The sequence below is a fragment of the Lepidochelys olivacea genome, assembly GCF_965140295.1.
Source record: "Lepidochelys olivacea isolate rLepOli2 genome assembly, chromosome: 14".
Taxonomy (NCBI): domain Eukaryota; kingdom Metazoa; phylum Chordata; order Testudines; family Cheloniidae; genus Lepidochelys; species Lepidochelys olivacea.
The window spans coordinates 46,054,454-46,067,084 of NC_140424.1; the positions used below are offsets into that span (position 1 = coordinate 46,054,454).

Consider the following 12,631-nt stretch of genomic DNA (forward strand, 5'->3'; position numbering starts at 1 on the left):
CCGGCCCATAATGCACCGCGCGAGGGATAGTTCGGCCCATCATGCACCGGGGCGAGACTACAAACTAGCCCACAATGCACCATTGACCATCCACGAGAACCCCCCCCTCCGCCTTCCCGGCATGCAACGCTGTGAACCATAGAGACGGGATTTGTTCCAAACAGTCACTGTAACCGATCTATCGGCTTCCCCCCAGCCCACTTGCAATAGAGAGGGGAGAACATTCTAAACTGTCCCCGTTGGTTGCTACCACATCAGTGGGGGGGGAAAGCGCTCCGCCCTAAACAAAGATGGCGCCCTCTAGTCGGGCTTCAACCCGTCCCCATGGTAACTATCCGTGTCGCCGCCGTCACCATTTTTGTGAGGGGCAAACTGGCGGCCTGCTGCTGCCTCCATCTTTAAGAGGGGCGATGTGACGCTCTATGGTGGCCGCCATCTTTGTGAGGGGCACGGCCGGCTCGCGGGGGAGGGGGGACGGGCTGGGCATTGTTCCCGCGAGATTTTGGAGGGGGCGGAGCCTGGATGCCACGTCGGGTCTGAGCCGGGGCTAACGGAGCCCAGTGACGGTGAGACCCGCCGGGGCATAGAGACGGGGGAGGGGGCTAGAGGGGCCGCGTGGGATCGGGAGCTGGGAGGACGGGGCCCCAGGGCCATAGAGAGGAAGGGGTCGGCGGCTAGAGCGCCCTTGGGTCGGGGGCTCGAGGGGCCCCGCGGGGCCCGGGACCAGCCCAGGCTGGGGGCCGCGGGCCGGAGCAGGGGCCGCTCGGAGGGGCAGTGGCCATAGAGATGCGCGGCCAGAAGGGCCGCTGGGCCGCCCCGGGCTGTAAATACCCGCCGGGCCCCTGGCCCCCCGCCCCGCAGATCCCCGTGTCCCCGCCGGGTCCCTGAGCCCCCCGCCCCGCAGATCCCCGAGCCCCGTGTCCCCGCCGGGCCCCTGAGCCCCCCGCCCCGCAGATCCCCGTGTCCCCGCCGGGCCCCTGGGCCCCCCGCCCCGCAGATCCCCGTGTCCCGGCCGGGCCCCTGGGCCCCCGGCCCCGCAGATCCCCGAGCCCCGTGTCCCCGCCGGGCCCCTGAGCCCCCCACCCCGCAGATCCCCGAGGCGCTGAGCCCCGTGTCCCCGCCGGGCCCCTGGGCCCCCCGCCCCACAGATCCCCGTGTCCCCGCAGGGCCCCTGAGCCCCCCGCCCCACAGATCCCCGTGTCCCCGCCGGGCCCCTGGGCCCCCCGCCCCGCAGATCCCCGAGCCCCGTGTCCCCGCCGGGCCCCTGGGCCCCCCGCCCCGCAGATCCCCGTGTCCCCGCCGGGCCCCTGGGCCCCCCGCCCCGCAGATCCCCGTGTCCCGGCCGGGCCCCTGGGCCCCCGGCCCCGCAGATCCCCGAGCCCCGTGTCCCCGCCGGGCCCCTGGGCCCTCCGCCCCGCAGATCCCCGCCCCGCAGATCCCCGTGTCTCCGCCGGGCCCCTGGGCCCCCCGCCCCGCAGATCCCCGAGCCCCGTGTCCCCCCTGGGCCCCCCGCCCCGCAGATCCCCGAGCCCCGTGTCCCCGCCGGGCCCCTGGGCCCCCGCCCCGCAGATCCCCGAGCCCCGTGTCCCCGCCGGGCCCCTGAGCCCCCCGCCCCGCAGATCCCCGTGTCCCCGCCGGGCCCCTGGGCCCCCCGCCCCGCAGATCCCCGAGCCCCGTGTCCCCGCCGGGCCCCTGGGCCCCCCGCCCCGCAGATCCCCGTGTCCCCGCCGGGCCCCTGGGCCCCCCGCCCCGCAGATCCCCGTGTCCCCGCCGGGCCCCTGGGCCCCCGGCCCCGCAGATCCCCGAGCCCCGTGTCCCCGCCGGGCCCCTGGGCCCTCCGCCCCGCAGATCCCCGCCCCGCAGATCCCCGTGTCTCCGCCGGGCCCCTGGGCCCCCCGCCCCGCAGATCCCCGAGCCCCGTGTCCCCGCCGGGCCCCTGGGCCCCCCGCCCCGCAGATCCCCGATCCCCGTGTCCCCGCCGGGCCCCTGGCCCCCCGCCCCGCAGATCCCCGATCCCCGTGTCCCCGCCGGGCCCCTGAGCCCCCCACCCGGCAGATCCCCGAGGCGCTGAGCCCCGTGTCCCCGCCGGGCCGCTGGGCCCCCGCCCCACAGATCCCCGTGTCCCCGCCGGGCCCTTGGGCCCCCCGCCCCGCAGATCCCCGAGGCGCTGAGCCCCGTGTCCCCGCCGGGCCCCTGAGCCCCCCGCCCCGCAGATCCCCGAGGCGCAGAGCCCCGTGTCCCCGCCGGGCCCCTGGGCCCCCCGCCCCGCAGATCCCCGTGTCCCCGCCGGGCCCCTGGGCCCCCCGCCCCGCAGATCCCCGTGTCCCCGCCGGGCCCCTGGGCCCCCGCCCCACAGATCCCCGAGCCCCGTGTCCCCGCCGGGCCCCTGGGCCCCCGCCCCACAGATCCCCGAGCCCCGTGTCCCCGCCGGGCCCCTGAGCCCCCCGCCCCGCAGATCCCCGAGCCCCGTGTCCCCGCCGGGCCCCTGAGCCCCCCACCCCGCAGATCCCCGAGGCGCTGAGCCCCGTGTCCCCGCCGGGCCCCTGGGCCCCCCGCCCCACAGATCCCCGTGTCCCCGCCGGGCCCCTGGGCCCCCCGCCCCACAGATCCCCGTGTCCCCGCAGGGCCCCTGAGCCCCCCGCCCCGCAGATCCCCGTGTCCCCGCCGGGCCCCTGGGCCCCCCGCCCCGCAGATCCCCGAGCCCCGTGTCCCCGCCGGGCCCCTGGGCCCCCCGCCCCGCAGATCCCCGTGTCCCCGCCGGGCCCCTGGGCCCCCCGCCCCGCAGATCCCCGTGTCCCGGCCGGGCCCCTGGGCCCCCGGCCCCGCAGATCCCCGAGCCCCGTGTCCCCGCCGGGCCCCTGGGCCCTCCGCCCCGCAGATCCCCGCCCCGCAGATCCCCGTGTCTCCGCCGAGCCCCTGGGCCCCCCGCCCCGCAGATCCCCGAGCCCCGTGTCCCCCCTGGGCCCCCCGCCCCGCAGATCCCCGAGCCCCGTGTCCCCGCCGGGCCCCTGAGCCCCCCGCCCCGCAGATCCCCGTGTCCCCGCCGGGCCCCTGGGCCCCCCGCCCCGCAGATCCCCGAGCCCCGTGTCCCCGCCGGGCCCCTGGGCCCCCCGCCCCGCAGATCCCCGTGTCCCCGCCGGGCCCCTGGGCCCCCCGCCCCGCAGATCCCCGTGTCCCCGCCGGGCCCCTGGGCCCCCGGCCCCGCAGATCCCCGAGCCCCGTGTCCCCGCCGGGCCCCTGGGCCCTCCGCCCCGCAGATCCCCGCCCCGCAGATCCCCGTGTCTCCGCCGGGCCCCTGGGCCCCCCGCCCCGCAGATCCCCGAGCCCCGTGTCCCCGCCGGGCCCCTGGGCCCCCGCCCCGCAGATCCCCGTGTCCCCGCCGGGCCCCTGGCCCCGTGTCCCCGCCGGGCCCCTGGGCCCCCCGCCCCGCCGATCCCCGTGTCCCCGCCGGGCCCTTGGCCCCCCGCCCCGCAGATCCCCGAGCCCCGCCGGGCCCCTGGGCCCCCCGCCCCGCAGGTCCCCGTGTCCCCGCCGGGCCCCTGGGCCCCCCGCCCCGCAGATCCCCGTGTCCCCGCCGGGTCCCTGAGCCCCCCGCCCCGCAGGTCCCCGTGTCCCCGCCGGGCCCCTGGGCCCCCCGCCCCGCAGGTCCCCGTGTCCCCGCCGGGCCCCTGGGCCCCCCGCCCCACAGATCCCCGAGCCCCGTGTCCCCGCCGGGCCCCTGAGCCTCCCGCCCCGCAGATCCCCGAGCCCCGTGTCCCCGCCGGGCCCCTGGGCCCCCCGCCCCGCAGATCCCCGAGCCCCGCCGGGCCCCTGGGCCCCCCGCCCCGCAGATCCCCGTGTCCCCGCCGGGCCCCTGGGCCCCCGCCCCGCAGATCCCCGTGTCCCCGCCGGGCCCCTGGGCCCCCGCCCCGCAGATCCCCGTGTCCCCGCCGGGTCCCTGAGCCCCCCGCCCCGCAGATCCCCGTGTCCCCGCCGGGCCCCTGGGCCCCCCGCCCCGCAGATCCCCAAGCCCCGCCGGGCCCCTGGGCCCCCCGCCCCGCAGATCCCCGAGCCCCGCCGGGCCCCTGGGCCCCCCGCCCCGCAGATCCCCGTGTCCCCGCCGGGCCCCTGGGCCCCCGCCCCGCAGATCCCCGTGTCCCCGCCGGGCCCCTGGGCCCCCCGCCCCACAGATCCCCGAGCCCTGTGTCCCCGCCAGGCCCCTGGGCCCCCCGCCCCGCAGATCCCCGATCCCCGTGTCCCCGCCGGGCCCCTGGCCCCCCGCCCCGCAGATCCCCGAGCCCCGTGTCCCCGCCGGGCCCCTGGGCCCCCCGCCCCACAGATCCCCGAGCCCCGTGTCCCCGCCGGGCCCCTGGGCCCCCCGCCCCGCAGATCCCCGAGCCCCGTGTCCCCGCCGGGCCCCTGGCCCCCCGCCCCACAGATCCCCGAGCCCCGTGTCCCCGCCGGGCCCCTGGGCCCCCCGCCCCGCAGATCCCCGTGTCCCCGCCGGGCCCCTGGGCCCCCCGCCCCGCAGATCCCCGTGTCCCCGCCGGGCCCCTGGGCCCCCCGCCCCGCAGATCCCCGTGTCCCCGCCGGGCCCCTGGGCCCCCCGCCCCGCAGATCCCCGTGTCCCCGCCGGGCCCCTGGGCCCCCCGCCCCGCAGATCCCCGAGCCCCGTGTCCCCGCCGGGCCCCTGGGCCCCCCGCCCCGCAGATCCCCGATCCCCGTGTCCCCGCCGGGCCCCTGGCCCCCCGCCCCGCAGATCCCCGTGTCCCCGCCGGGTCCCTGAGCCCCCCGCCCCGCAGATCCCCGTGTCCCCGCCGGGCCCCTGGGCCCCCCGCCCCGCAGATCCCCGAGCCCCGCCGGGCCCCTGGGCCCCCCGCCCCGCAGATCCCCGTGTCCCCGCCGGGCCCCTGGGCCCCCCGCCCCGCAGATCCCCGTGTCCCCGCCGGGCCCCTGGGCCCCCCGCCCCGCAGGTCCCCGTGTCCCCGCCGGGCCCCTGGGCCCCCCGCCCCGCAGATCCCCGTGTCCCCGCCGGGCCCCTGGGCCCCCCGCCCCGCAGATCCCCGAGCCCCGCCGGGCCCCTGGGCCCCCCGCCCCGCAGATCCCCGTGTCCCCGCCGGGCCCCTGGGCCCCCCGCCCCGCAGATCCCCGAGCCCCGTGTCCCCGCCGGGCCCCTGAGCCCCCCGCCCCGCAGATCCCCGAGCCCCGTGTCCCCGCCGGGCCCCTGGGCCCCCCGCCCCGCAGATCCCCGTGTCCCCGCCGGGCCCCTGGGCCCCCCGCCCCGCAGATCCCCGAGCCCCGTGTCCCCGCCGGGCCCCTGGGCCCCCGCCCCGCAGATCCCCGTGTCCCCGCCGGGCCCCTGAGCCCCCCGCCCCGCTGATCCCCGAGCCCCGTGTCCCCGCCGGGCCCCTGGGCCCCCGCCCCGCAGATCCCCGTGTCCCCGCCGGGCCCCTGGGCCCCCCGCCCCGCAGATCCCCGTGTCCCCGCCGGGCCCCTGGGCCCCCCGCCCCGCAGATCCCCGAGCCCCGTGTCCCCGCCGGGCCCCTGGGCCCCCCGCCCCGCAGATCCCCGCCCCGCAGATCCCCGTGTCCCCGCCGGGCCCCTGGGCCCCCCGCCCCGCAGATCCCCGTGTCCCCGCCGGGCCCCTGGGCCCCCCGCCCCGCAGATCCCCGAGCCCCGTGTCCCCGCCGGGCCCCTGGGCCCCCCGCCCCGCAGATCCCCGCCCCGCAGATCCCCGTGTCCCCGCCGGGCCCCTGGGCCCCCCGCCCCGCAGATCCCCGAGCCCCGTGTCCCCGCCGGGCCCCTGGGCCCCCCGCCCCGCAGATCCCCGATCCCCGTGTCCCCGCCGGGCCCCTGGCCCCCCGCCCCGCAGATCCCCGATCCCCGTGTCCCCACCGGGCCCCTGAGCGCCCCGCCCCGCAGAACGCCGAGGCGCTGAGCCCCGTGTCCCCGCCGGGCCCCTGGGCCCCCGCCCCGCAGATCCCCGTGTCCCCGCCGGGCCCCTGGGCCCCCCGCCCCACAGATCCCCGTGTCCCCGCCGGGCCCCTGGGCCCCCCGCCCCGCAGATCCCCGAGCCCCGTGTCCCCGCCGGGCCCCTGGGCCCCCGCCCCGCAGATCCCCGAGGCGCTGAGCCCCGTGTCCCCGCCGGGCCCCTGAGCCCCCCGCCCCGCAGATCCCCGAGGCGCTGAGTCCCGTGTCCCCGCCGGGCCCCTGGGCCCCCCGCCCCGCAGATCCCCGTGTCCCCGCCGGGCCCCTGGGCCCCCCGCCCCACAGATCCCCGAGCCCCGTGTCCCCGCCGGGCCCCTGGGCCCCCCGCCCCGCAGATCCCCGAGCCCCGTGTCCCCGCTGGGCCCCCCGCCCCGCAGATCCCCAAGCCCCGTGTCCCCGCTGGGCCCCCCGCCCCGCAGATCCCCGAGCCCCGTGTCCCCGCTGGGCCCCCCGCCCCGCAGATCCCCGAGCCCCGTGTCCCCGCCGGGCCCCTGGGCCCCCCGCCCCGCAGATCCCCGAGCCCCGTGTCCCCGCCGGGCCCCTGGGCCCCCCGCCCCGCAGATCCCCGAGCCCCGTGTCCCCGCCGGGCCCCTGGGCCCCCGCCCCGCAGATCCCCGTGTCCCCGCTGGGCCCCTGGGCCCCCCGCCCCGCAGATCCCCGAGTCGCTGAGCCCCGTGTCCCCGCCAGGCCCCTGGGCCCCCGCCCCGCAGATCCCCGTGTCCCCGCCGGGCCCCTGGGCCCCCCGCCCCGCAGATCCCCGTGTCCCCGCCGGGCCCCTGGGCCCCCCGCCCCACAGATCCCTGAGCCCCGTGTCCCCGCCGGGCCCCTGGGCCCCCCGCCCCGCAGATCCCCGAGCCCCGTGTCCCCGCTGGGCCCCCTGCCCCGCAGATCCCCAAGCCCCGTGTCCCCGCCGGGCCCCTGGGCCCCCCGCCCCGCCGATCCCCGAGCCCCGTGTCCCCGCCGGGCCCCTGGGCCCCCCGCCCCGCCGATCCCCGTGTCCCCGCCGGGCCCCTGGGCCCCCCGCCCCGCCGATCCCCGTGTCCCCGCCAGGCCCCTGGGCCCCCCGCCCCGCCGATCCCCGAGCCCCCGCCGGGCCCCTGGGCCCCCCGCCCCGCAGATCCCCGAGCCCCGTGTTCCCGCCGGGCCCCTGGGTCCCCCGCCCCTCAGATCCCCGAGCCGCTGAGCCCCGTGTCCCTGCAGGACCCCTCAGCCGCCCCGCGCCCGGGAGATCCCCGAGCCGCTGAGCCCTGTGTCCCCGCAGGGCCGCTCTGGGCCCGCCGCCAGCCCTGTGGCCCTGCAGCGCTAGATCGGCTCCGGTCATGGGAGTGGTTGTGTCGAGCAGGCTCTAGACCCTGCTGCCCCTCCGTGGTTTTACACTGGCCTCTCTAGAGTTTCTTCCACGTTTCTGTGGCCCCTCTACCTCCGCTGGAAGGAGCGGGGACTCGAGGGGATATGTGAGCGTGACGGGGACGGTCATGCTCCCACTCCCGCTTTCCAGCCGTGACAGCAGGATGGTGCTGCCTGGATGGACGCAGGGCAGAGCGGGACTCTGTGGCCCAATCGCCACCGTGATGGTCTGTGCAGCGCTGATACAGATCACTTCTTCGCATGAGGATCTGCACCACGGCCACAGCCACGCCGGGCACAGCCACGAGGATCTGCACCACGGCCACAGCCACGCCGGGCACAGCCACGAGGATCTGCACCACAGCCACGCCGGGCACAGCCACGAGGATCTGTACCATGGGCACAGCCACGAGGATCTGTACCACGGGCACAGCCACGCCGGGCACAGCCACGCCGGGCACAGCCACAAGGATCTGCACCATGGCCACAGCCATGCTGATCACAGCCACTCTCACGAGGACTTCCACGGCCATGGTCATTCACACGAGGACTTTCATGGCCATGGGCATTCACACGAGGACTTCCACGGCCCCAGCCAGGCTGACTTTAGCCACCAGCCCGAGGAGGTCCATGTTGCGCACTCGGCTGAGGGGTCCCCGAGCCACCAGCAGTTGCCTGGGAAGGAGAGGCAGGACTTGGTCAAGCTGTGGACACACGTGAGTTCCCGTGTCAAACGTGGAGGTGCTGCCTTGCACGTGCTTGCAGCGGCGTAACCCCCTGACAGTCTCTCTCCTCCCCCCTTCCCCCAACCTCTGCAGGCCATCGGAGCCACCTTGCTGATCAGTGCCGCCCCCTACTTCATCCTCTTTCTCATCCCCGTGGAGTCAAACACTTCCCAGCACCAGGCCCTGCTCAGGCTGCTGCTCAGCTTTGCCTCGGGGGGACTCCTGGGGGATGCCTTCCTGCACCTCATCCCCCACGCGCTGGGTGAGCGGCACACAGACGGAATGGGACAAGGGGCCTCTCGCCTCTCAGGGTCCCAGCTCCACTCCGGCCTGGGGCAGGGGGACTGGCTGGCTCAGGGGCGGGGAATGGGATACAGGGCATTCCTCTCTGGGAGGCGCCTGTGGTGCGGCCCATCTGGCTCAGGGGGCAGGAAATGGGCCCTCTCCCCTCTCGGGGGTCTGGTCACTCATCTCTGCCCCTTTCCCTCCCCAGTGCCCCATTCCCACCACGTGGAGGGCGGCCATGCCCATTCTCACTCCCCCACGGTGTCGCCTGGCCATGGTCACTCCCATCAAGGTGAGGCCGGGGGCAGTGGGTGGGGGAAGGAAAGCTGGACAGACTGGGGAAAGGGGGCTGTGGTTGGAGGTTTGTGTGGGGCAGCATGAAGGGGGCCCAGAAGGGCTAGGGGTTCTATGGAGAGCTGGAGTGGCTCGTGTCTGTGGCTAGGACAGGGGATGGGGGTAATGGCTATAGGGGAGGTGTAGTGGAGAGCAGGTTAGTGGGTTGGTACTCTTCCCCCCCGCCCCAAGGACAGCATCCCTGGCAAGTGACAGTAGTGGGGCTCTGCTCCTGGGAGGGGGGCTGTACCATGGTGGGGGGAGGGGGGGCTGGCAGTCTCTTTCACAGCCTGCCCAACATTGTCTCTGCCCCCCAGGGCAGGATCACCAGCGGATGATGGCTGTGGGGCTCTGGGTGCTGGCTGGCATCGTAGCCTTCCTGGTGGTGGAGAAGTTTGTGAGGCACATGAAAGGGGGACATGGCCACGGGCACAGCCACGGCGGGCACAGCCATGGTATGTACCCCAGAAGACCCCCATGTCCCAGCCCCCCACGCCCCCCCCCCGATCCCCTGCCCATGGGTAGAGCCACGGTGGCACAGCCATGGTACGGACCAGCTGGAACACCCTCCCCCATCTCCAGCAGCCCCTGCTTGTGCCTGTTGTTAGAATCCCAGGTCCGGTTCTGAAACCTGCAACTCCAGTGGGCTGGGGATACATTGGGGAGGGGTCAGAGAAGAGCCATGAGAGCGGTGAAAGGGCCGCAAACCCTGGAGTCCAGGAGCTCCATGTGGTTCGCTGAACCAGGAGACGGTGAAGGCGTGACATGAAGGAGATGAAGATTTCCGGCCGGGCTCCCCGGTGTAGCCCAGAAAGGTCTAACGCCATCCACCGGCTGGGAGCTTTTAACAGGGAGGGGAATAAACAAGTGGAACCATTTCCCGAGGTCCTGGCAGATTCTCCACCCCGGCTGTATTTAACTCACGGTTGGCTGGTTCTCTCTGAGATTTGCTCTGGGGATTATCGTGGGTCAGGTCTCTGGCCTGTGCTGTACAGGGGGTCAGACAGTTCCTTCTGGCCTCGGAATCCATGGATTGGAGTGGGTTTGGGAAGGTGTGGGGGGATGTCCATACAAGGGCCCTGATGGGGGTCTGCAAGTGACTCTAGGGATCAGTGGGAGGGGTGCTGGGGGGTCCTGGACCCACACAGTAGTGAGAGTCTTCCTCCTCTCCCTGCACTGTCCCTGGGCGGGCTCCTGGGGGTGGGACTAGAGCATCAGCCCTGACCCCCCCACCTACCTCCCGGTCCACCTGCAGCTCCCAAGGCGAAGAGCAGCTCTGGTGAGGAGGACAACGGGCCCCAGGAGAGGAAGGCTGGCAAGGTGCGTGCCCCTGACAAGGCAGCCCCCAAGAAGAGGGGCCAGGAGTTAGAGGAGCGGACTCAGGAATCCGGTAAGTTGTCGGGGGGGGGGGTGTTGGAGGGAGGGAGCTGGGTCCGTGGGGGGGCACCATGGCACAGAGAGCATCTGGGGAAGGATAAGGGGGGGAGGTGATCAGGTTGGAGGTGTTTCAACTCTTGTCTCCCTCCCCCCAGCAATGAAGGTCTCAGGGTACCTGAACCTGGCGGCTGACCTGACGCACAACTTCACGGACGGGCTGGCGATCGGGGCGTCGTTCCTGGCGGGGGCCGGTGTGGGGGCCGTCACCACCCTCACCGTGCTGCTGCATGAGGTGCCCCATGAAGTGGGCGACTTCGCCATTCTCGTCCAGTCGGGCTGCAGCAAGCGCAAGGTACAGCCCCCGCCCCAGGATCTCTGCTGACCCTGCCCCCTTGCTAACTCCTCCCCGGGACCCCCACTGCTGCCTGACCCCGCCCCTATATTCCCCTACTTACCCCTCCCCGGGACTCCTGCTAAGGCCTGACCCCATCCCCCTGTATTCTTCTGCTGACCCTGCCCCAAACCCCCACTTACCCCCCAGTCCCACCAAAGCCCATAGCCCTCCACTGACCCCCTGGCCCCGTCTATATCCCCAGAGCACTCCCTGTCCCTCCCTACTGCGCCAGCCCCCCCACGTCTAACCTCTGGTCCCCCACCTCCCCAGACTTCCCTGGACCTTTCTGCCTCTCTCTCCCCTTCCCCCCCCTCCCATGCACACAGTGAGGTTGTGACAGCTGGGGGTGCCGAAAAACAGGGCCTGCTCCCCCCCATCTGTGACTTTCTTTCCCCCCACAGGTTCTTGCCCCCCCCCCGTGTTCACAGTGACATGGACGCTGGGGGCGCTGGAAAGCAGGGCCTGCTTCCCCCGGTCTGTGACTCTCTCTCCCCCACAGGCGATGAAGCTGCAGCTGCTGACAGCGCTGGGCGCCCTGGCGGGCACGGCCTGCTCACTGCTGGCCGAGGGCATCGGAGAGGCGGCCACAGCCTGGATCCTGCCCTTCACGGCGGGCGGGTTCATCTACGTGGGCACTGTCTCGGTGATCCCGGAGCTGCTGCGGGACGCGGCGCCCCTGCAGTCCCTGCTGGAGGTGCTGGGTCTGGTCTGCGGCGTCGCCATGATGGTGCTCATCGCACAGTACGAGTAGCAGGCCCCAGCGGGGGGCGCCTGGGGGGGGCGGTGGCGTGTGGACCCAGGCGTCCGGGATGGGACTCCATGTGGACTCCTGGGGCAGGGGGTGTGGTGGACCCTGGCATCCGGGACACAGGGGGGAGGGGAGTGGGGACCAGCTCTGCATGGACCCTGGTGCCCAGGATGGGGGATGTTATGTGGGCTGTGGGGGGGAAGCCACATGAATCCTGGTGACCAGGATGCCTGGGTCCACACAGAGCTTCCCCCCAGGGCAGGGGTGCTGTGTGAGCCCTGGGGGTTTCTGGGGGACAGGGAGGCTGCAGTGCGTGCTGTGGGGAGAGGGTGGCATGGACACTGGTGTCCAGGTGCTGACACTCTCTGGGGTTGGGTGGTGACGTGGACCCTGCACAGTGCAGGCTCCGGGGCTGGGTTAGACCTTGGGGCAGGCACCATATAGACTCCAGGGATATGAGGTGCCCTGTAGACGCAGGCATCTCTGCTTGGGAGAGGGGGTCAGCCGCACAGCCCCAGCAGCCAGGGACAGAGGATGGCCCAGACACCAGGGTGGGGGGAATCTCATGGGCCCCGGCATCCAGGAGCATCAGCTGAACAGGGAGTGTGCGAACCTGGGGCGGGGGAGATAATGTGATGCTGTTTGATTTGTTTTCTGGGAGGGTCAAAAACCAAGTCCCTCCCCACCTCCCCGGCCCTGTGTGTCCCCCTAGGGGGGCAGCTGGGCCGCCCCTTCCTTTGGAAGGGGGAGTTTATGGAAGTGAATCCTCTGGGCCACATCATGGGTTGGTTTAGAGAAGATGGGGAGAAAAGCCCCTGCCCTCTGGACCACATGGGGGGCTACATGGGGGGTTACCCAGAATCCTTTGCTTCTTGGACCAGGTTTTATTGGGGTAATTACCCAGAATTCTCTGCCACAACCCACCCTGTGTGGCCCCCAAACCAGAGCAGCTATCCAGGCTAGTTCCATATGGGGGAGCTGCCCTGAGCCCCCTACCACACTGGGGACCAAGGGGGACAGAGTGGGGGCTAATCAAGACACTGCTAGGGGACAGTTCCCCGACAGAGGTTATTTTGGAGGGGACTGGGGGTGATTCTGGGGTGCAGGGGCTTTGGTGATGGAGGGGACAAGCAGACCCAGTCATCTGGGGCTGCTGGGGGAGGGGGGGATTGGCATGCAGACCCAGGCACCTGGAGGAATTAGCACGAACTGCAGGATCAAGGGGGGCCATGCGGACCCAGGCGTCCGGAGCTGGAGGGTGAATCACAAGCACCCGGCTCAGTGGTGTCCCTATTGAATGGTATGTCCTGGGGGAGGGACTGTTAATTGGGGGTGACTTTGGAGCCTGGTGGTTGTGGGGTCAATTGCTCCCCGGGGTGGGCAGGAAAGGTTTTATAAGGGGGTGTATTTTTGTATATGATTTTGCTTTTGTATGGGTGGGTTGGGGGCCAGGAG

At 74.3% G+C, this 12,631-nt stretch overlaps 1 protein-coding gene across 3 annotated transcripts; it reads left to right on the forward strand.

The window, feature by feature from the left end:
* The first annotated feature begins 431 nt into the window (after window positions 1–431).
* SLC39A7 (solute carrier family 39 member 7) lies at window positions 432–12,609 on the forward strand. Of its 3 annotated transcripts, XM_084646884.1 has the most exons (8): window positions 432–566; window positions 7,466–8,030; window positions 8,133–8,301; window positions 8,533–8,616; window positions 8,975–9,112; window positions 9,913–10,047; window positions 10,190–10,386; window positions 10,928–12,609. In XM_084646884.1, exons 2-8 carry the CDS (start codon window positions 7,479–7,481, stop codon window positions 11,177–11,179), a joined length of 1,527 nt encoding a protein of 508 aa, XP_084503010.1. In that variant the 5' UTR covers window positions 432–566; window positions 7,466–7,478; the 3' UTR covers window positions 11,180–12,609. The 3 variants fall into 3 exon arrangements, with proteins under 3 accessions (XP_084503010.1, XP_084503009.1, XP_084503011.1); XM_084646883.1 differs by lacking the exon at window positions 432–566 and having other exon boundaries at window positions 7,097–8,030; XM_084646885.1 differs by lacking the exons at window positions 432–566; window positions 8,533–8,616 and having other exon boundaries at window positions 7,097–8,030.
* Window positions 12,610–12,631: the final 22 nt, after the last annotated feature.